The 22,386-nt window shown below is 49.7% G+C and overlaps 1 protein-coding gene across 6 annotated transcripts in view; it reads right to left on the bottom strand.

Moving 5' to 3' along the window:
* The window catches only part of TEAD4 (TEA domain transcription factor 4), an 85,693-nt gene extending 77,357 nt beyond the window's left edge, over nt 1-8,336 (bottom strand). For 2 of the 6 annotated variants that reach the window (XM_007967250.2, XM_007967251.2), the window contains exons 1-2: nt 7,662-7,768; nt 7,091-7,183 (exon numbers count right to left, since the gene is read on the bottom strand). Coding sequence is in view for 2 of the 6 variants with exons in the window: in XM_073020390.1 (XP_072876491.1) it covers nt 7,662-8,307 (646 nt within the window). In the remaining 4 variants the exon portion in view is untranslated. Of the gene's footprint in view, nt 1-6,776; nt 6,849-7,090; nt 7,312-7,661 lie in introns of those variants that run through there. The other 4 variants (XM_073020390.1, XM_007967247.3, XM_073020392.1 and 1 more) reach the window with 4 other exon arrangements.
* Nucleotides 8,337-22,386: the final 14,050 nt, after the last annotated feature.

Genomic DNA, 22,386 nt, shown 5'->3' with positions numbered 1-22,386 from the left:
TATTAGATTTCTTCTTGAGATAAGTACATGTTCAACATTGCTCAATGTCAAGTAATTTTTAAAAGCTAAAAACTAAAAACAATTTTTTAAAGTAGGGCATAAATATAGTATAGTCATAGAATGAAATATTACTCGGATCCTTAAAATTATGGTTTTAAATAATTTTTACGACTTGTACTATTACCCATTAGATAGCATTCAGCAGGGAAAAAAAAGGATAGAATATAATTGCAATTATGCTAAAATATATAGATTTGCACGAACACAAATTTGGAAGGACATTCACCTAAATACCAGCCACCCCGAATTATAGTATTATGTTGTTTTTTCCTTTATGACTTTCTTTATTTTCCAGGGTTTCTACAATGTACGTGTATTAATTTTAAGAGAGAAATATTTTTAAACTTCATCTTTCTACTTAATGGCAGCATTCCAGTCAATTGAGATGATTATGAACCCTGGTTCTATCAGCCAATGTTTGCTACCCTCAACACCCATAGAAATGAGAAACAGGGCCGGGTGCGGTGGTTCACTCCTGTAATCCTAGCACTTTGGGAGGCCAGGGCAGGTGGATAGCCTGAAGTCGGGAGTTTGAGACCAGCCTGGCCAGCATGGTGAAACCCCATTTCTACTAAAAATACAAAAATTAGCCAGGCGTGGTGGCAGGTGCCTGTAATCCCAGCTACTCGGGAAGCTGAGGCAGGAGAATCGCTTGAACCCAGGAGGCGGAGGTTGCAGTGAGCTGAGATCGCGCCATTGCACTCCAGCCTGGGCAGCTAGACTCCGTCTCAAAAAAAAGAAATAGGCCGGGTACGGTGGCTCACACCTGTAATACCAGCACTTCGGGAGGCCAAGGCGGGCAGATCACAAGGTCAGGAGTTCAAGACCAGTCTGACCAATATGGTGAAACCCTGTCTCTACTAAAAATACAAAAAATTAGCTGGGCATGGTGGCATGTGCTTGTAATCCCAGCTACTCAGGAGGCTAAGGCACGAGAATTGCTTGAAGCCAGGAGGCAGAGGGTGAGCCAAGATCACACCACTGCACTCCAGCCTGGTGACAGAATGAGACTCCATCTCAAAAAAAAAGAAAAAGAAATGAGAAACAGAAGACACGGGCCACACAGGCTCCTGGGAGAGGCTCGTATCTATGGAAAACATAGAGGACTAAGCCAAAGAGAGCTCTGCGGCACATCGCAGGGACCTCCTCACAGTAACCCAAGCTCAGGAGTCAGGAGTCAGCATCCAGTGTAGTGGGTCAAACAGTCACACAACCACCTCCCCGCTGGACCAGCCAGACCACACTGCTTTCTCTTGTACCAAGAAGACCATTAGACTGAAAAGCCTCACTGAACATTCCTCCACTCAAATCAGAGTTGTTTTCTCTAAGATTTGGTAGAGTGAACCCATGTCGGCTACTAGGTATCTCAACTTCATGTTCACACTCTCCACAGATTGTTTGTTCGAAAATCTAACCAAGACTGAGTGCAACCATGTACACCTGCAGTCTCAGCTACTGAGGAGGCTGACGTGGGAGGACCGCTTGATCCTGGGAACAAGGCTGCATGAGCCATGATGACCGCATCACTGCACTCCATCCTAGGTGACAGAGCAAGACACTGTCTACGATAATAATAATGATGACAATTTTTACAAATTTATTACACTGAAATTATTTTTGATAATATTAGAGTTTAAGAAAACACTAACATTAACTTCACTTTTTTTCTTTCTTTAAGGTAGCTACTAGAAAATTTTAAATTGGCAGGGTATGGTGGCTCACACCTGTAATTCCAGCACTTTGGGAGGCCAAGGCAGGAGGATTGCTTGAGCCCAGGAGTTTGAGGCCTGGCTGGACAACAAAGTGAGACCCTGTCTCTACAAAAAAACTTTACAAATTAGCCAGGTGTGGTGGCGCGTACCTGTAGTCCCAGCTACTCAGGTTAAGGCAATGAGGATTGCTTGAGCCCAGGAGTTCAAGACTGCAGTGAGCCATGATTGCACCACTGAACTCTAGCCTGGGTGACAAAGTGAGACTCTGTCTCAAAACAGTAAAAAATCATTAAAAAACACAATCTAACCTAGAATTGGGCAAGGAATCAATTCTAAGAGTCTGCCCCTTCCAGGGTCCCCATCTTGCTCCCTTGAAGAAACAATCAAGGCAGCATGTGTTGTCTCTACTACTCCTACCCTCCTTCCAGGTCCTGGCAGTGGTTCTGGGGTCACTCCTACACCTTCTCTGGGACCCCAAAGCTGGCAACCTGAACTCAGGAAAAGCAGCTCATGTGGTCTGACTCACAATTCTCCCAGGGCAAGCTGTGGCCTTCTCACAAAGTCTGGTCCACCCTTACAAAGATGGAGGCAAGATAAGAGTCCTCTGCCTCCAGAACATGCCACACGCTGTCTCGCTCTGCCTGTGGCTAAAGAAACCCCTCATGGCCAGGCAAGGTGGCTCACGCCTGCAATCCCAGCACTTTGGGAGGCCGAGGCGGGTGGATCATCTGAGGTCGGGAGTTCGAGACCAGCCTGGCCAACATGGAAATACCCTGTCTCTATTAAAAAAAAAAAAAAAAATTAGCCAGGTGTGGTGGCGGGCACCTGTAATCCCAGCTACTCAGGAGGCTGAGGCAGGAGAATTGCTTGAATCGGGGAGGCAGAGGTTGTGGTGTGCCAAGATCACAGCATTGCACTCCAGCCTGGGCGACAAAAGCAAAACTCCATCTCAAAAAAAAAAAAAAAAAAAAAGATATCCCTCATGTTGTCCAGCGACACCAGCCTGGGACTCCCTGCCCAGAGCTCTGCCCACAACCCAACATCACCGTTCCAGCCACAATTGCCTGAGGCTCACTGCCAAGGTGGAGGCCAGCCAGGGAGCAACAACATCAACCTTTTATCCTGCCCAGGATGATTCACAAAGACAACTCAGGGGCTTGAGGGGAAGGGGAAGACCAGGTCCTGGCAGGGGCAAGCGTGGCACGAGAGGAGGCTGGCAAACACGAGACTTGTACTAGTAAGACAGAGCGTAAAACTCAGCACAGAACTGGCACTGAGCTCCAGCTTCATGCTGAGTCAACAGCCCCCTTTAGAGGAGGGCCCCACCCCAGAGGCCCACCCTATGTGTCATCAGCCCCTCCCCAGCGCCCTCTGCACTGCCCCCAACCCTCTACCGGATATGCAATCCCATCCCCCAGGAGGGTCACCCCTGCCTCAGCACAGCTCCCATTTCCTGCCCCTGGTGACTCCTCTGAAGTCTATTGTTCCCATGAAGTTTGGGTCAAAGGAAGCAGAGTCCCCACCCATGGGGGCCCGCCTGCCTACGCCAAGCTAAGGAGCCGGCCCCCCGCTGCAGGGAGCCTGGCCCATCCTCTGGCCCTTCCAGCAGCCCCCCTGTATTAAATGCAGGAGGACATAGGCATAGATCTTGGAGACCTGAGTTCTAGTGGAAATTTTCCCAAATATCCAGTCCCTACCAGCTAAAGGCCCCAGGGCCAGATCACACAGGTGTGATTAGAATCTCCCAGATAGGAGCCGGAAAAACCAAAAGCAAGGGAAGAACTGTCATTTCAGAAGGGGGTCCAGGCAAAACCGGAATTAGAAGACAGGAGCTGGAGACTGTGTGCTCCCCAGTGACAAAGCCCTGCCCCCACCTCCACCTGGGCCCCCCAGGCTGCTGACAGCCCCCTCACCCCCCCTCACTGGAGAGCAGCTGTTCAGCTCCAATTTCAGAGCTTTAAAGGGAGCTGTCGCCCAACCCCTGCCAACAAAGGGTCATGGGGGCAAAGGAAGACAGGCAAGGTAAAGCCACCCTCACAAGCCCTGAATTTCCAACTGCCACTGGACTGACCTCAACTGCAGGAAAGGCAAGGTCCAAAGCTGGGGACCAACGTCCTCCACTTCCACTGGGAAGGAGGAGGAGGAGCTACAGGTTTGGCAACAGGCATTGCTTTGTGACAGTCATGGGGCAAGACTCCAGAGTGGAAATCAAAGGAGGTTGTGACATTTGCAACCCAGGAGATCTAAAAAGATAGGGAGAACCTTCACCTGGCGGCTCATCAAGGGGAGAGGAGGGTGTGTTTTAAAGACCCGAGGGCCCCTTCCAGACTCCACAGATAGTACAGTGAGATGGCTCCTTCCCCAGAACAGCTATGTGCTTTCTGCCAGGATGAAGCAGAGTATTTCTGCTCCTACCAACCTTATCTGAGCCACAAGGCACGGCCCAAGTCAGTCTGCTCCAGCTTCCCCGCCTGTTGGATGAAGGCGGCTGGGGGGCGTAGGGAGTGCACAAGCACTGCAATCCACAGGGTAGGAGACAGAACGCCAAAGGGAGAGCATCGGTTCTAATCCCCGCTCTGCCACTCGCCAGGGTTGCGGCGTTAAGCAAGTTACTGTCCCTCTAGGGGCATCAGTTTCCCCATCTTTAAAATGGGAGACTTAGGCCAGGTGCAGTGGCTCACACCTGTAATCCCAGCACTTTGGGAGGCCGAGGCGGATCGCCTGAGGTCAGGAGTTCAAGACCAGCACGGCAAACATGGCGAAATCCCGACTCTACTATAAAGTACAAAAAACGGCTAGGAGCGGTGGCTCACGCCTATAATCTCAGCACTTTGGGAGGCTGAGGCAGGCAGATCACCTGAGGTCGGGAGTTCGAGACCAGCCTGACCAACATGGAGAAACCCCGTCTCTACTAAAAATACAAAATTAGCTGAGCATGGTGGCACATGTCTGTAATCCTAGCTACTTGGGAGGCTGAGGCAGGAGCATCGCTTGAACCCGGGAGGCAGAAGTTGTGGTGAGCCAAGATCACACCATTGCACTCCAGCCTAGGCAACAAGAGCGAAATTCCATCTCAAAAAATATATATATATGTATATAAAACTAGCCGGCCGGGAGGCTGAGGCAGGAGAATTGTTTGAACCCAGGAGACGGAGGTTGCAGTGAGCCAAGATCATGCCACTGTACTCTAGCCTAGGCGACAGAGTGAGACTCTGTCTCAATAATAAATAAAATAAAATAAAGTGAAATAAAATAAAATGAGGGACTTAGATGCTGACATTAGGGTATCTAATAATGTTCAGCAAGCTCACCCTGGGGCCAAGGCAAAACTGGAATCAGAAAAATAGAAGCTGGGACTATGTTCTCTGGTGACCAGGCCCTGTCTGTCCCCCTCCCTCCTGGCCTGGGCCACTAGGACCCTGATTCCTAAGGATGTAGAACACAGTGTAGGCCTGGCTCATAGTAAATGCTCGGTCCATGTTTGCTAAATAAACATGATAGACAGGGCAAGGTTTCTCAGATGGTGCTCAGAGAAACACGAATTCCAAAAACACTAATCCCTAGGAAAAAGAGGTTCTTACTGAAATAAGCTTAGGAAACACTGGATACAACAGCTATCCTGTGGAGTCCGTGGGATGTGCCAGGCACTGTGCTACTGTGTGGAGGCTCTGCAAACGTCGACTTTTCACAGAAACTTTCTGGACAGACAAGCTCCCCTCCTATTACCCACCAGGTAACAGCCTGAGAGTCTTAAAGGTAGTGAGAGACTCAGGATTTGTACCCTGGTCTGCCTGACACCAAACCTGTGCCCTTTCCACTCCATCAGTGCTGCTTTTAGACCATCGCACACCAGGCTGAAGAGGTGAGAGGATGAGGTGTTTCCCACAAGAACATCTGAATCCTCAGGATGGATGGAGGAGCAGGGACAAGAACCCCCAATCTCCCAGACAGTTTCTGGCTCCTTCCTTCCCAAAAGCCCTACACATTATATCCACATTGAGGTCTTCATGCAACAAGCTACTCATTCCTCTTCTCAAAGGAAGTGCTGAATGTCTAGCAAGTTGGAAAAAATGAGGGATTCTTCCACTGGGTTACCTGGTTAGCTCCAAGGAGAGTTAAACCAGGAGAAAGTAGTTCAGGCTGGTATACCTCCCTATCTGTTTGTCCTTGGGGGCCAACTTAAAAGCAGTATTTACACAAGTCTCCAGATTCAAAACTGTCTCCTGTTTCTGAGGGATCCATCCCAACACACCTTCCCAAATCTCACTCACCCATCCCCTCCCCCAAAGGCAAAGATCTCAGCTTCCTTCAGCCTCCTACCAGCTTGTTCTCGGAACTATTCCAGGCAAGCACAAGACCCTCGCCCTGAGAAAGTCAGCCTCCTGGCTGGAAGAGGCAGGTGGAGACAGCTTCCTTCCAGCTCTGCCTGGTCCAGGGGAAACGAGCCTGGAGGCCACACACTCCAAAACCACAGCCAAATTATCCCTGCACTCAGGCAACCAAAGACACTGACTCTTGCCCACGGCTATGTAGGGAGGAAGAACAGTCCTAGCCAGAACCAACATCCTCGAAGAGAAACACATACTCAAGAGACATGGTATCACACACCTACTCAGAGATACTCACACTTTCAGAGAGCCCCTTCTTACGCAGACACATACACACTCTGTCACTCACGTTCAACACAAACAAATACGCCCACTGGAAGCCAAGGTGAGTCACACGTGAATAGATATCACCCACACAGAGACTCAAAGCGAGGGAGAAGCGCAGTCAGTTGTCACACAGATTCAGCACAGACGCAGTCAGTCCGCGGGGCCTCAGGTGCCTGAGCGCAGCGGGGGAAATGTTCACTTTGGGGTTTGAAAGTTCTGCTCCCTGGATCGATTCACTAGTCTCCATCAGGGAACACAGCAGCTTCCCAAGCCCTGGGGTGTAGGACCTTTTGCAGGCGTCCTCCCACTTTCGCATTGCCTGTGCACTTAAAACAGGCGGTCCGCTTACCACCAGGTCTCTCCCTTCCAGGCTCAAAAAGGGCCCAGCAGAAAAGGGGCATGGGTGCTGAGTCTCTTCTGTTGCCGATGCTCTCGGTTCTGCCTCTCCGGTCCTTTCCACACCGGCCTCCCTCTTCCCCAAAGTCCCGAGTGTCCACCCCCCGTTACCCGCCCCTGGAGCCGCTTCGCCTCCACCAGCCTCAGTCGCGCCGCCTCCACGTGCCTCGCTCTTCCCAGTCTCCTCCCGAGAGGGAGCACCGCACTCACCGCGCAGACTCCTGCCCTCCGGCAAAGTCCCACCAAGTCCCCGCTCCCCAGCCTTACCGGTCCCAGGGTTCGGGAAGGTGGGATGTGTGCGCTAAGCCAGTTCCAAGGAGTCCGCCCCGAGCGCCAACTCTTCTGGCCGCGGCGATCGCTCTGCGGGGACGACAGGGCGTCAGCGCGTAGAGCCGGGCTCCGGCCGGGGCCGACGGCGGCGCAGTGAAGGCGGGGCCGCGGGGCCAAGCCCACCCCGCGCCGACCGGCCCCGGTGCACCCAGCGGAGCGGAGCGGAGCGCGCGGGAGGGAGGAGTTTTCCCAGAATGGGACTGACGGGAAAACACGGGGATCCCTATTCCTGGAGGAGTGAGTCAACCGGGAGCGAGGAGGGGAGCGCGGGGCGGACGGGAGGGAAGCCGGAGAGGGGCAGCGAGCAGCGTCGGAGCGCGGAGGGAAGCCAGAGGTCGGGACGGAGCGCGCCGGGGCGCAGAGGTCCAAGGCGGGAACGCGGGCCGCCGAAAGAAAAGAGCAGCCGAGCACGCGGCGCGAGCGGTCGGCTGCGGCGGCGGTGTGGGGCGCGCGGCCCGGGAGGGCGCCGGCGGGTGCGGCGGGCGAGGCGGGCGCGGGCGCCTCTCACCTGGCGGGACGCGGCGGCGCCGGAGCTGCGGCCCTCCCGCCCCCCGGCCTCGAGTGTGCGAGGAGGACGCTGGAATGCGCGGAATGAGGGCTGGAATGAGATGCGCGCCGCGGCGGGAGGGAGGGAGCCGGAGGGAGGGAGCCGGAGGGAGTGGCGGCCGGGCCACCGGCACCTCGGGGAGGAGACTGCGCGGAGCGCGGGCGGGCGAGGGGCCGGGCCGCCGGGGCGGGGCGGGGCCGGGCCGGGCCGGGCTGGGGCGGGCGGCGGGGGAGGGGGTCGAGGAACCGCGGGGACCCCTCCACCCGGGCCTCGGTTGCGGCCCCCACGCCCACTCGCCCTTCGATCTCTCCGCTCCGACTCTTTGCCTGCTGGTTGCGCGCCCCGCGCCCTCCCGCCCTGGCGGGGTCCCGACTCTCTTTCCCAGAAGCCGAGAGCCGTCCTCTTCGCCGGGGTGGGGCTGTCCCGGGGGGAGGTGGACGGGGCCCGGCCTCCCGCCCCGCCACCCGGCGTCCCTCCGCACGAGTCCCTGGGAGGCCGGGGAAGGGGCGGGCGCCCGGCGCGCAGGAAGGGCTGCTCCCTTCCCTGCGGCTCCCACCAAAGGACACTTGCTCCGGGGAACCAGGAAGCAGGAACTCGCGGGCTCCATTCCCGGATCCGCCGCCAGTGCCCCCTCGCTTGCCCTCCCCGGCTTTAGCCCTTTCCATTTTTCTCTCCTGCCCTTTGGGCATCTGTAAAACTGCCACTACGAGTAAACCACATGGGAGAAAGGGTTGGAAGTCCATGTGGCATGCCCTGAGACGCCTTTTGGGCTCAGTGACTCAATGAATATTCATCTAATATGTATGATGAATCCAGCTACTGTGAAGACCAGGATCAGCCCTCAGCACCTGCCCTCAAAGAGCTCAGAGTTTAGCTGGGGAGGCCTCGGGGTATACTGCCATCGGCGAGAGTCTGGACTTCAGACACACATGCCCAGGAGTCTCTTGTTGGGACAGAGGGTGCTGGAAACACGCTGGGCTCCTTGTTTGGAGACGCTCAGGACAAACGGGCTTAAAGCAGTGTGCTGGCAGACAGCCCCATCATCTACCTGGCCAGGAGACTGAAACCAAAGGACTTTTGGCTTTTTCCAAAAATCAAGTCCCAACTTTTCTGGGGCATTATCACTTAGCCTTGTGTTGGGTGGTTGTGTAGATCTTATCTCCCTTGCCAAACAGAAACTTCCTTGAAGACAGAGTAATGTCTGATTTATCTTATCTTTCACACAGAACCGGCCTGGTGCCTGGGATAGGGAAGTGCATGATAAATGCTGCATAAATGAAAAACAATTGCTACCGTGGAAGATATTGAAAGGAAAGTGCTATCGAGGCCAAAGTTGTTTCCAAGAGAGGGATTCCAAAAGTCTTTCAAGCAATGACGCCGTCACTGAGCTAAGCATCCAGCCCTGCAAGATGAAGGCGTTGAAGACGCAGCCCTCATTTGAATAGATGAATTGTGGTATTTTTATTAAATAATGAGTCATATCCAGGCTTGGTCACGCCTCATGCACATGAAAAGACCAAAACACAAGGCAGCGTATCAGCACCATGTGAAGTACACACTAAGCACCAACTATTTAATTCAGCAATCATAGGGGGGCGCGGTGGCTCACGCCTGTCATCTTAGCACTTTGGGAGGCCGAGGCAGGTGGATTGCTTGAGCCCAGGAGTTCAAGGCCAGCCTGGGCATCATGGTTTCCTGCACCTGTAGTCCCAGCTACTCAGGAGGCTGAGGTGGGAGGATAGTTTGAGCCCAGAAAGTTGAGGCTGCAGTGAGCCGTGAATGCATCACTGCAAGCCAGCCTGGATGAGAAAGCGAGACCCTGTCTCAAAGTAATTAATAATAATTATATGAATTCAGCAATCATTTGAGTGTTTGTTGACTTTGACACTGCACTAAGGGAAGGGGTAGGTCCCTTTCCTCAAGTAGTTCCAGTCTAGGTGAGAAGACAGACAATTATGCAGAGTTCGGTGGGAGCGCAAGGGCAGGAACAGTGAAATCCAAGTTACAGTGCGTTTGATCTCACTTTTGAGGATAAATGAGGGTTTGCCAAACTGAGGCTGGAAACCCCATTTAAGACACGTGGAACAGTGCCTACAAAGGTGAGGCAGCCAGTCTGCTGGTGTGTTTAGCGAAGGTTTGTAAATTGGTGTGACTGGAGAATAGAGATGTGGATAAGAAGATTGAAGGTAATGGATAACAGACTTTAAGGTCATTGCGTGCCATGCTGAAGATTTGGGCATCAAAAAAGACACAAATGTGACATAATCAGCACCACCATCAAGAAGACCCTCTGGCAACAGTCTTGGAGTTGGACTGGAGACTCGGGGTGCCCTAAAACTCAAGCAGTGGTCCTGAGGTTGAGGAGGAGGGGAAGGAGCTAGGAAACAGTTCAGATCATTTGGCTGTGTAGTGAGAAAACAAAAATCACTAACTTTTAACAGCTGAACAATGGTTGGTATCAGTAAGTGAGATAAGAATTCAGGGCTGCGCGCGATGGCTCACGCCTGTAATCTCAGCACTTTGGGAAGCTGAGGCGGGTGGATCACGAGGTCAGGAGTTCGAGACCAGCCTGACCAACATGGAGAAACCCTGTCTCTACTAAAAATACAATATTAGCTGGGTGTGGTGGCGCATGCCTGTAATCCCAGCTACTGGGGAGGCTGAGGCAGGAAAATCACTTGAACCCGGGAGGTAAAGGTTGCAGTGAGCCGATATCACGCCATTGCACTGCAGCCTGGGCAAAAAGAATGAAAGTCCGTCTCAAAAAAAAAAAAAAAAAAAGAATTCAAGCAAAAGGGGAGCGGGGTAAGGTCGGAGGGGGATCCAGCCAGGTTCAGGGGACAGAGAGGAAGGCAGGACAGAGTCCAGAGTGGAGACAGGGAAGCAACACCAGTGTCACGTTCAGCATAGACTGCTGAGAATGAACCTGGAGATCTTTATTCCTCCCACATCTCAGCTATCCAAGATATTAGTGATCCAAGCTGGAAAGGTGTATCTTCAGGATCTTGACTTTCTGGCCCATACCCTTACAGTCTCCTGGAGAGCTCTGGAGCTGCTGAGGAACATCTAGGTAAACGAAAGTTAACAGATCTACAAATTCTGAAGAACCAAAGGCAAGGTGATTTTACCCACACATCAGCCCTTCCCAGGGATGTTTACATTTCCTTTTTTTTTTTTTTTGAGATGGAGTCTCCCTCTGTTGCCCAGGCTGGAGCGCAGTGGCCGGATCTCAGCATCTCAGCTCACTGCAAGCTCCGCCTCCCGGGTTCACGCCATTCTCCTGCCTCAGCCTCCCGAGTAGCTGTGACTACAGGCGCTCGCCACCTCGCCCGGCTAGTTTTTTGTATTTTTTAGTAGAGACGGGGTTTCACCGTGTTAGCCAGGATGGTCTCGATCTCCTGACCTCATGATCCGCCCGTCTCAGCCTCCCAAAGTGCTGGGATTACAGGCGTGAGCCACCGCGCCTGGCCACATTTCTTAAGGGACAGGACCCTAATTCACTGACCCTCAGGAATGAGTCTTTTGGTGGAAATATTTCAGCTGTCTGGATCCTACAAATGGATCCTCACTCAAACTTGATGATGGACTGTGCAGGAGGAGGAGGGTAAGGGTGTGTGCAGGGCCGGGTGGTTTCATGTAGGGGTATTTGTGTTGGCTACATTCCAAAGTCAAAGTTAAAAATCACATTAACTGGGCACAGTGGGTCAGGTCAGTAATTCTAGTACTTTGGGAGGCCAAGGTTGGAGGATCTCTTGAGTCCAGGAGTTTGAGACCAGCCCGAGCAATATAATGAGACCCTACCTCTACCAAAAAAAAAAAAAAAAAAATTAGGTGGACATAGTAGCACACACCTATAGTCCCAGCTACTTGGGAGGCTGAAGTGGGAGGCTTGTTTGAGCTCAGGAGGTCGAGGCTGCAGTGAGCCATGACTGCGCCACTGCACTCCAGCCTGGGTGACAGAGTGAGACTTTGTCTCAAAAGTAAATAAATAAACCAGACACATTCATGATAAAAGTGGAAAAGCAGATTCTAAAAACTATATATATTTTTATATTTTTTTATAAAAACTATAAAACTGGGCATGGTGGCTCACACCTGTAATTCCAGCACTTCGGGAGGCTGAGATAGGCGGGTCACCTGAGGTCAGGAGTTTGAGACCAGCCTGGCCAACATGGTGAAACCCCATCTCTACTAAAAATACAAAAAAATAGCCAGGCATGGTGGCAGGCGTCTGTAGTCCCAGCTACTTGGGAGGCTGAGGCAGGAGAATCGCTTGAACACAGGAGGTAGAGGTTGCAGTGAGCCGAAATTGCACCATTGCACTCCAGCCTGGGCAGCAAGAGTGAAACTCCATCTCAAAAAATAAATAAATAGCTGGGCGTGGTGGCTCACGCCTGTAATCCCAGCACTTTGGGAGGCTGAGGCAGGCAGATCACCTGAGGTTGAGAGTTCGAGACCAGCCTGACCAACGTGGAGAAACCCCATCTCTACTAAAAATACAAAATTAGCTGGGCATGGTGGCACATGCCTGTAACCCCAGCTACTTGGGAGGCTGAGGCAGGAGAATCGCTTGAACCCGGGAGGCAGAGGTTGTGGTGAGCAGAGATTGCACCATTGCACTCTAGCCTGGGCAACAAGAGTGAAACTCCATCTCAAAAAATAAATAAATAAATAAATAAAAACTATATATTGGATGACCCTGTTTTTGAAAGAAGTTGAAAAAGTATTTTAAAGGGATTATTTCTGAAAGTTTGCAAATTAAGGGGATTTAGTTTCTTGTTTTTATTCTTTTCTTTCTTTTTTTTTTTAAGACAGAATTTTGCTTTTGTTGCCCAGGCTGGAGTGCAACAGCACAATCTTGGCTCACTGCAACCTCTGCCTCCCAGGTTCAAGCAATTCTTCTGTCTCAGCTCCCCGAGTAACTGGGATTACAGGCATGCGCCACTGCACATAGCCCTATTCTTTATTTTCTATAACAAACTTGTAGTTTATAATCAGGGACAAATGTAACTAGAACTATATATCTAATCCTTCCCTAATTTCTTCACATCTTTAAAAAACAAAACTCTTTACACATATGAAAATATCACATTGCAGTGCTTGCCTGGGCAGCACATACACTAAAATTGGATACTGATACAGAGATTAGTGTGGCCCCTGAGCCCACAAATTTGTGAAGTCTTCCATTAAAAAAAAAAAAAAAAAAAAAAAATGGCCGGGCGTGGTGGTGCACACCTGTAATCCCAGCACTTTGGGAGGCCAAGGCAGGCAGATGACGAGGTAAGAGATTGAGACCATCCTGGCCAACATGGTGAAACCCAGTCTCTACTAAAGCTACAAAAATTATCTGGGCAAGGTGGCACACGCCTGTAGTCCCAGCTACTCGAGAGGCTGAGGTAGGAGAATCGCTTAAACCCGGGAGGTGGAGGTTGCAGTGAGCCAAGATCACGCCACTGCACTCCAGCCTGGTGACAGAGCAAGGGTCCATCTCAAAAAAAAAAAAAAAAAAAAAAAAAAATGCGTCCGGGCACGGTGGCTCACGCCTGTAATCCTAGCGCTTTGGGAGGCCGAGGTGGGCAGATCACCTGAGGTCAGGAGTTCGAGACCAGCCTGGCCAACCATGGAACCCACAAGGTGGAGTGAGCCAAGATCGCGCCACTGCACTCCAGCCTGGGCGACAGAGCAAAGACTTCGTCTCAAAAAAAAAAAAAAAAAAAAAGTACATTGTACACCATAAATACATACAATTTTTATTTGTTAATTATAGCTTAATAAAGCTGGTGGTGGTAGCAAAGAGATTATATAGAATTAGAAAAACTCAACGAATAGATTCTGAGTAAATGCCACCATTTGAGTCTTCTAGACTTATCGATCCATTCATTATCCTACATATTTGTTTCAACTATTGCTGACTGCCAGTTTACAACTCTAGAAACTTTTTTCCCCAGTAAATCAAACCATTCCCCCCAAACAAACAAACAAAAGACAGCTGGATTGAATGGCCTAATAGGAAACTGACAGAGTAAAGAGAGATTGTTTCCTAGCTTTGAGGTGAAAGGCAAATATTTTCCTTTTTTTTTTTTTTTTTTTTTGGACACAGGATCTCTCTCTGTTGCCCAGGCTGCAGTGCAGTGGTGCAGTCAGGGCTCACTGCAGTCTTCACTTCCTGGGCTCAAGTGATTCCCCCACCTTAACCTCCCAAGTATCTGAGACCACAGGTGTGCACCACTTCACTTAGCTAATTAAAAAAAATTTTTTTGTAAAGACAAGATTGCCCTATATGCTCAAGCTGGTCTCAAACTCCTGGCCTCAAGCCCCCTTCCTGCCTTGGACCTCCAAAGTGTTGGGATTACTGGTGTGAGCCACTGTGCTGGACCACATCTTGCTTTGGAGATGTCTCCAAAGCTGCTCCCCACACCTTGGAAAGGATTGTGCAATGACTCCTGCTGGTCAGCTGTCACTCAGGTGCTTTTTCTTTTTTAACCTCTCCATCCTACATTTATTTATTTATTTTTATGTTTTTAGTAGAGATGGGGTTTTGCCATGTTGGCCAGGCTGGTCTTGAACTCCTGGCCTCAAGTGATCCGCCCGCCTTGGCCTCCCGAAGTCCTAGGATAACAGGTGTGAGCCACTGCACCCAGCCCATCCTATACTTCTATTTACTTTTTTCCTTAAGAGAATCTTCACTTGACATCAGCTGAACTTCATCTTGTGCTTTGAAGGACAAGACAGACCATTTTCTGTTTTGTTTTGTTTCTTTGAGATGAAGTCTCGCTCCGTCTCCCAGGCTGCAGTACAGTGGTGTGATCTCGGTTCACTGCAACCTCCACCTCCTGGGTTCAAGCGATTCCCCTGCCTCAGCCTCCCTAGTAGCTGGGATTACAGGCATGTGCCACCACACCCAGCTAAATTTTGTATTTTTAGTAGAGATGGGGTTTCACCATGTTGACCAGGATGGTCTCGATCTATTGACCTCATGATCTGCCCACCTTGGCCTCCCAAAGTGCTGCGATTACAGGCATGAGCCACCGCGCCTGGCCTTGTTTTGTTTTGAGACAGAGTCTCGCTCTGTCACTCAGGCTGGAGTACAATGGCAGGATCACGGCTCACTGCAGCTAGGACCTCCCAGGCTCAAGCTATCCTCCCACCTAGGCAAAACGGATCTTTTTTGTTTGTTTGTTTTTTCTTTTTTTGAGACGGAGTCTCGCTCTGTCGCCCAGGCTGGAGTGCAGTGGCCGGATCTCAGCTCACTGCAAGCTCCACCTCCCGGGTTTACGCCATTCTCCTGCCTCAGCCTCCCAAGTAGCTGGGACTACAGGCGCCCACCACCTCCCCCGGCTAGTTTTTTTGTATTTTTTAGTAGAGACGGGGTTTCACCGGGTTAGCCAGGATGGTCTCGATCTCCTGACCTCGTGATCCGCCCGTCTCGGCTTCCCAAAGTGCTGGGATTACAGGCTTGAGCCACCGCGCCCGGCCGGCAAAACGGATCTTTATCGAAGGTTTTTCTTTTTTTTTTCCCCCAACTGTCTATAGAATAAAAGTAGTCAATAATTTGATAAGCATAATATTCGTTCTATTATGTCTTCATGAAAGAGAAATGTAGACCAGGGGCAGTGACTCACACTTTTAATGCCAACATTTTGGGAGGCTGTGGCTGTGGCTGGAGGATCACTTGAGGCCAGGAGTTGGAGACCAGGCTGGGCAACATAGGGAGACCCCATTTCTACAAAAAATAAAAATAAAATTATCTGGGTGTGGTGGCATGTGCCTGTAGTCCCAGCTACTTGGGAGGCTGAGGTGGGAAAATTGCTTGAATCTGGGAGGTCGAGGCTGCAGTGAGCCATGATTGTACCACTGCACTCCCACCTGGGTGATAGAGCAAGACCCTGTCTCAAAAAAAAGAAATGTGAAAGAGAACAGGCCCTAGGTCCACTATCTAGGGAACAGTATATGCTGTGGGCTAAATTGTGTCCCCCTAAATTTGTATGTGGAGGTCCAAACCCCTAGTACCTCAGAATGTGACTGTGTTGGAGATAAGGCCTTTACAGAGGTGACTAAGGTAGCACGAGGTCATTAGGGTGGGCCATAATCCAGTGTAACTGCTGTCCTCATGAACGAGGACACAGAACACTCAGACCAAGGGATGACCATGTGAGGACGCAGAGGGAGAAAGGGAGAAGGGCCTCAGAAGAGACCACACCTGCCAGCACCTGCATCCTCCACTTCCAGCCTCCAGAACTGTGAGAAATGCATTTCTGTTGTTTGAGCGCCCCAGTCTGTGGATTTTGTTATGGCTACGGCAGTCCAGGCTGACTAATTGAGTGTATTAACATTTCCAAACTGAAACAAACAACACGTTTCCATTGCACAGAGGTGGAAGCGTTCTCTGCACAATTCTCAAGCAGGGTGAAATTCCTACGGGGGTCTTATCCTCAGCTATCCAGGAGCTTTCTGAAGAAAAGTCAAAAGGAAGGAAAGGCTTCCTCCAATCTTGTTCAGCTAAAATCTTCATCTTCAGTAATCCTGTTTGATAAAATATTCTGAAAATGAGAGTTAACTAAGTTGTGTGTGATGACCTTGTTGGGGTGTTAAACGGTCAGAGTTTAAATTCCAGCTTGGCTACCAAGTGAGCCTCGGTTTCCCCATCACTCATTTTTTCACTGCACATTTATTGAATGTGTGGAAAACAGAGGAGTCATGATGTCTGCCTCTCAGGCTGCCACGCATGGAACACAGGAGCAGAATTGCTAAGAAGATAGTTCGCTTGGGAATCTGAAGTTGAGATTTCTGTAGCCCAACTAACATTTTCCAACACAGCTTTCTGTGATGATGAGAATGGGCTTGGCCAGGCATGGTGGAGCGTGCCTGTAATCCCAGCTACTCGGGCAGCTGAGGCACGAGAAGTCCTTAAACCCGGGAGGCAAAGGTTGAAGTGAGCTGAGATCACGTCTCGGCACTCCAGCCTGGACAACAGAATGAGATTCTGTCTCAAAACAACAACAACAAACAGTTGGGCAGCCGGGTGCAGTGGCTCACGCCTGTATTCCCAGCACTTTGGGAGGCCAAGGCAGGTGGATCACCTGAGGTCGGGAGTTCAAGACCAGCCTGACCAACATGAAGAAACCCCGTCTCTACTAAAAATACAAAATTAGCTGGGCATGGTGGTGCATGCCGGTAATCCCAGCTACTCGGAAGTCTGAGGCAAGAGAATCACTTGAACCCGGGAGATGGAGGTTGCGGTGAGCCAAGATCTCGCCACTGCACTCCAGCCTGGGCAACAAAAGCAAAACTCCGTCTCAAAAAACAAAACAAAACAAAAAAAAACAGTTGGGCACAGGGGCTCAGGCCTATAATCCCAGCACACTGAGAGACTGAGGCAGGTGAATCACGTGAGGTCAGAGGTTCGAGACCATCCTGGCCAACATGGCAAAAACCTCTCTCTACTAAAAATACAAAAATCAGCCGGGCGTGGTGGCACACACCTGTAATCCAGTTACTCAGGAGGCTGAGGCAGGAGAATCGCTTGAACCTGAGAGGTGAAGGTTACAGTGAGCCGAGATCACACCACTGCACTCCAGCCTGGGCAACAGAGCGAGACTCTATCTCAAAAAAAAAAAGAAAAATGTTCTCCATCTGCACCATCCAGTGTGGTCGTCACTAGTCACATGTGGCTATTGAGGACTTGAAATGTAGCTAGCCTGACGGAAGAACTGAATTTGAATTAATTTGAATGTAAATAGCCACATGTTGGCCAGCACAGCTGTGCACCATCTCAGACAGAGATGCCTAGCAACAATTGGATAACACTTGCAGAGCTTGTGAAAAAATTTGGGACTGTGGGAGGGAGCAAGTGTAAATGTGTAAAGTTATGGGAGTTACTAAGTGTGGATTAAGATGACATTAGCCTGGTGTGGTGGTGGCACACACCTGTCGTCCCAGCTACTTGGGAAGCTGAGGCTGAGGAGGAAGGATCACTTCTACTCAGGAGGTTGAGGCTGCAGCGAGACGTGATTGTGCCATTGCACTCAGTCTGGGCAGCAAAACGAGACCATTCTCAAAAATTCATTGGCTGGGCGTGGTAGCTCATGCCTATAATCCCAGCACTTTGGGAGGCCAAGGAGGGTGGATTATTTGAGGTCAGGAGTTCAAACCCAGCTTGGCCAACATGGTGAAACCCCATCTCTACTAAAAATACAAAATTAGCCAGGCGTGGTTTTAGTGCATGCCTGTAGTCCCAGCTACTTGGGAGGCTGAGCCAGGAGAATCGTTTGAACCCAGGAGACAGAGGTTGTAGTGAGCTGAGATTGTGCCACTACACTCCAATCTGGGCCACAGAGTGAGACTCTACCTCAATAATAATAATAATAAATTAATTAATTAATAGTAATAATTTCATATGGTTTAAAACTTCTTTTTTAATGATTCCTCCTGGATAGGCATGATGGTGGATGCCTAGAATCCCAGCACTTTGGGAAGCTGAGGTGGGAGGATCACTTGAGTCCAGGAGTTGGAGTCCAGCCTAGGCAACATAGCGAGACCCCATCTCTACAACAAATAAAAAAATTACTCGGGCATGGTAGCATGTGCCTCTGGTCCCATCTGCACAGGAGGCTGAGGCAGGAGGATCACTGGGGCCCAGGAGGTCAAGGCTGCAGTGAGTCGTGATCGTGCCACTGCACTCCACCCTGAGTGACAAAGTAAGACTGTCTCAAAAAAAAGAAAAAGATTCCTCCCGCGTCTGTCTTGCCCTTCCTATGTCATCCTGCTTCTATAGTTAACCCACTTTTTCGTTTCCAGTGTTTCAGTGTTTATGCAAAAATAATAATGGGCTTGCAATTTCCCACCCTTTGTGCACAAAAGGAAGCATACAGTTCTATAGCTCACTTCTCACTGAATGTGTCCTGGAGATATTTCTGCATCAATCAATACCGTCTTCCTCATACATGTTTATTCTCCATAGTATTCCATTGTGGGAAGTACCTTAGTGGGTTTTTTCCTCTCTTGTTTTTTTTTTTTTTTTTTTTTGAGGCAGAGTCTCTCTCTGTTGCCCAGACTAGAGTGCATAGAGTGCAGTGGTGTGATCATGGCTCACTGCAGCCTCGATCTCCCCAGCTCAAGTGATCCTCCCATTTCAGCCTCCTGAGTAGCTGGGACTACAGGCATGTGCCCCCATACCTGGCTGATTTTAAAAAGCTTTTGTTTGTTTGTTTGTTTTTTGTAGAAACAGGGTCTTGATGTGTTGCCCAGGCTGGTGTCAAAGTCCTGGGCTCAAGCGATACTCCTGCCTGGGCCTCTTAACATACTGGGATTAATTACAAGCATAAGCCAACCGCGTCCAGCCTTACCTTAGTGTTTTTAACTAGTCCCCTATAGATAGGCATTTTACACAATAATAATGTATGGGTTTTTTTTGTTTTGTTTTGTTTTGTTTTGAGACAGGGTCTTGCTCTGTCCCTAGACTGAAGTGCAGTGGTGCGATCCTAGTGCACGTAAGCAATCCTCCTACCTCAGCCTCCCAAGTAACTAGGAATACTACTGGTGTGTGCCACCACACCTGGCCCAAAAATTAAATTTATGTATCTCTAGCTCTCTAAATATCTGATATAGAACAACGTACGACTGACCAAAGACAAAAATCAGGAAACCTTTTTCAAGGTCACATTCTACCTTAGCCTGATATAGTTTGTCCTAAGTATGCATCAGTACTTTGGAAATGGAACTTAGACCCACCTTTTTGTTGTTGTTGTTGTTACAGAGTCTTGCTCTGTCACCCAGGCTGGAGTGCAGTGGTGCAATCTTGGCTCACTACAACCTCCGCCTCCCGGTTCAACTGATTCTTTTGCCTCAGCCTCCCAAGTAGCTGGGATTACAGGCATGTACCACCACGTCTGGCTAATTTTTGTATTTTTAGTAGAGATGGGGTTTCGCCATTTTGGCCAGACTGGTCTCAAATTCCTGACCTCAAGTGATCCGCCTGCCTCGGCCTCCCAAAGTGCTGGGATTACAGCATGAGCCACCGCACCCACATGCAGCCTAGACATACTTTAAAAATCTTGCTCTAATTCTTAGCCCTCTTCTGCCAGTCACCCTCCTTTCTCCTCAAACCATTCTTCCTTCCTAATCTTCCTACTTCCAAACTACAGAAGAAAGAGAACTGCTGGATAATTCTTCTTGAAACACTTGAGACTCATGACAAGGGGCAGAATCTAGGTAGAAAGTGCTTAACTAGATGTTAAACCCGGTGGCTTGAGCCCCAATATTAAACCAAAGAGGTATAGTAAAAGCTGGTGATAGACCAGGAGAAAGCCTACCCCCTCCTGTGCCCCCAGCTTTACCCCCGTGTGGCTTAGGTCATGGCCAAAGCCATGTTGGGGCAGTGTTGAAGGAGCTCAGGACTGATGGACCAAAAGACAAGGCACATCCAGAAAGAATCTTGGAGGCCCATTTCGTATTTGAAATACTTCAAAAATTTCCATCAACATCAGGGCTAATATTTGCATAGGCTGTTACTTCAAGTAAAAACACAGATGGGTACAAGGTGAGGAAAGGGAGGTAGGATCACGGCTGGGCTAGCACTGGTGTGTGAAGTAACCCGGTTAAACCATGCTGTGCTTCTGTCCTGTCCTATTGTCTCTGGAAAACCATCTAAATTTGCTTTATAAACATGTATAAGCCATTCTGTATAAGTGCATGGCTAAGAAGATCATTGTTCTGTTAAGTTTTTTCTTTTTCCTTTTTTTTTTTCTTTTTTGAGACAGAGTCTTGCTCTGTCGCCCAAGCTGGAGTGCAGTGGCGTGATCTCAGCTCACTGCAAGCTCCATCTCCCTGGTTCACGCCATTCTCCTGCCTCAGCCTCCCCAGTAGCTGGGACTACAGGCGCCCGCCACCACACCCGGCTTTTTTTTTTTTTTTTTTGTATTTTTAGTAGAGCCGGGGTTTCACCGTGTTGGCCAGGATGGTCTCGATCTCCTGACCTTGTGATCCACCTGCCTCAGCCTCCCAAAGTGCTGGGATTACAGGCGTGAGCTACCACGCCCGGCACCTTAACTAGTTTCTAAACTCCAGAAATATTGGTGTTCTCAGGCTTTCAGAAGAGAGCCTTGGTATAACACGAGGTGCTTGGTAAATGCATGGTAATGTGGTCGCCTTGCTGTTTTCACTCAGGCCTGGTGACTTCCTCACCTGTGCGGGGTCTGCCCATTTTAACGCACTTGCAACATGCATTCCTGGACAGTAGGTGGCGCCATGGAACCACCTACAGTTCCCACCGCACACCTTCATTTGTGGCAGCCCGTTTTTAGTGGATGAGGGGAGTCTATTGGTTGATAAAAAAGACTGTGAGACTTTTAAAGCATATCCACTGCCAGTGATAACGAGGAGACATAAGCAGGAAAGGAGGCAAAATGATCCAATATGCCAGTGGTCAGGAAACGTGTCTCAGGAGGTGGCACAGAAACTGGCAGGTCCTTGGCATGCCCCTGGCTGGGGCCTGCGTGGGCCAGGCTAAGAGAGCTGTGGACTGAAGAGAAGCAGGTGTTAGACGTGCAGACAATTCCCGGGCAGGAGCTGGAGGCTGAGGAAAAAGGCAGCTTGCAACATGCTGGAGTTTTCTCTAGGAGCAAGCTGTGTGTGTCTTGAGAGAATTGCTTAGTTACTATAACCAAATTGACAAATGTCAAGTTGGCTAATACATCGTACTTGGTAGAATAAAGAGGACATTTCTCAGTGCACGATCCTGTTTCTTCCACAATTCCAGTCTCCTCTCCATGGTGCCTTCGCTGAGGCAATCTGTGCTTTCCCTGAGCTCTGTGTCACCTCTCCTGCTAGTCATCCTTAGCCATCAACAGCATGAAGCTGTCCAGGGGTAACCAGTGAGTTCAGCTCAAAACAGGGGAATGCCAGAGTGTTGTCAGCATGAGTGGGGAGAAACATGTAATTCAAGAATGTAAAAGGGCACGTAGTTCAAAGCTTCTCAATCGGTAAAGGAGGCAAATCATCGGCAGAAATAGGGTCAGAACCCAGGAAGATTTTGCCTTAGTTGAACCATCACTTTATTTCTGCACTTACAATGCTAGTCTCAAGGAATTGAATTGATGCTAGTTCATTTCTTCTATGATCTATTAAACTGATCAAAAAGAGCCTTTTGCAGGCCTGTTAGACTTGTAATTGACACTTGCTGAAATCTTTCATGTCAATGCCCACCAGTATGTCCCTGATCACTAGTGTACAAAACTGTATCACAAAGAATCTATTTGGGCCAGGCATGGTGGCTCATACCTGTAATCCCAACACTCTGGGATGCCAAGGGGAGAGGATCGCTTGAGCCCAGGAGTTCAAGACCAATCTGGGCAACATGGTGAAACCTTGTCTCTACCAAAAATTTAAAAATTAGTTGTTGGTGGTGGACACCTGTAGTCCCAGCTACTCAGGAGACTGAAGTGGGAGGATGGTTTGAGCCCAGGAGGCGGAGGATGCAGTGAGCCAAGATCACACCACTGCACTCCAGCCTGGGAAACAGAGCCAGACTCTGTCTCAAAAAAACAGAAAACCTGGCCAGCCATGCACCTTAGCCAAAGAGAATCCTATGAAAAAGAAAACAATTCACATTGTGCATGTTGAAGACTTAAAAAAAAAAAAAAAAAAAAAAAAAAAAGGAAAAATCAAGCTGTAAGAATTGATTCCAGCT

Source organism: Chlorocebus sabaeus, chromosome 11 (assembly GCF_047675955.1).
Source record: "Chlorocebus sabaeus isolate Y175 chromosome 11, mChlSab1.0.hap1, whole genome shotgun sequence".
Lineage (NCBI taxonomy): Eukaryota > Metazoa > Chordata > Mammalia > Primates > Cercopithecidae > Chlorocebus > Chlorocebus sabaeus.
This window is presented reverse-complemented; position numbering and strand designations above follow the sequence as displayed.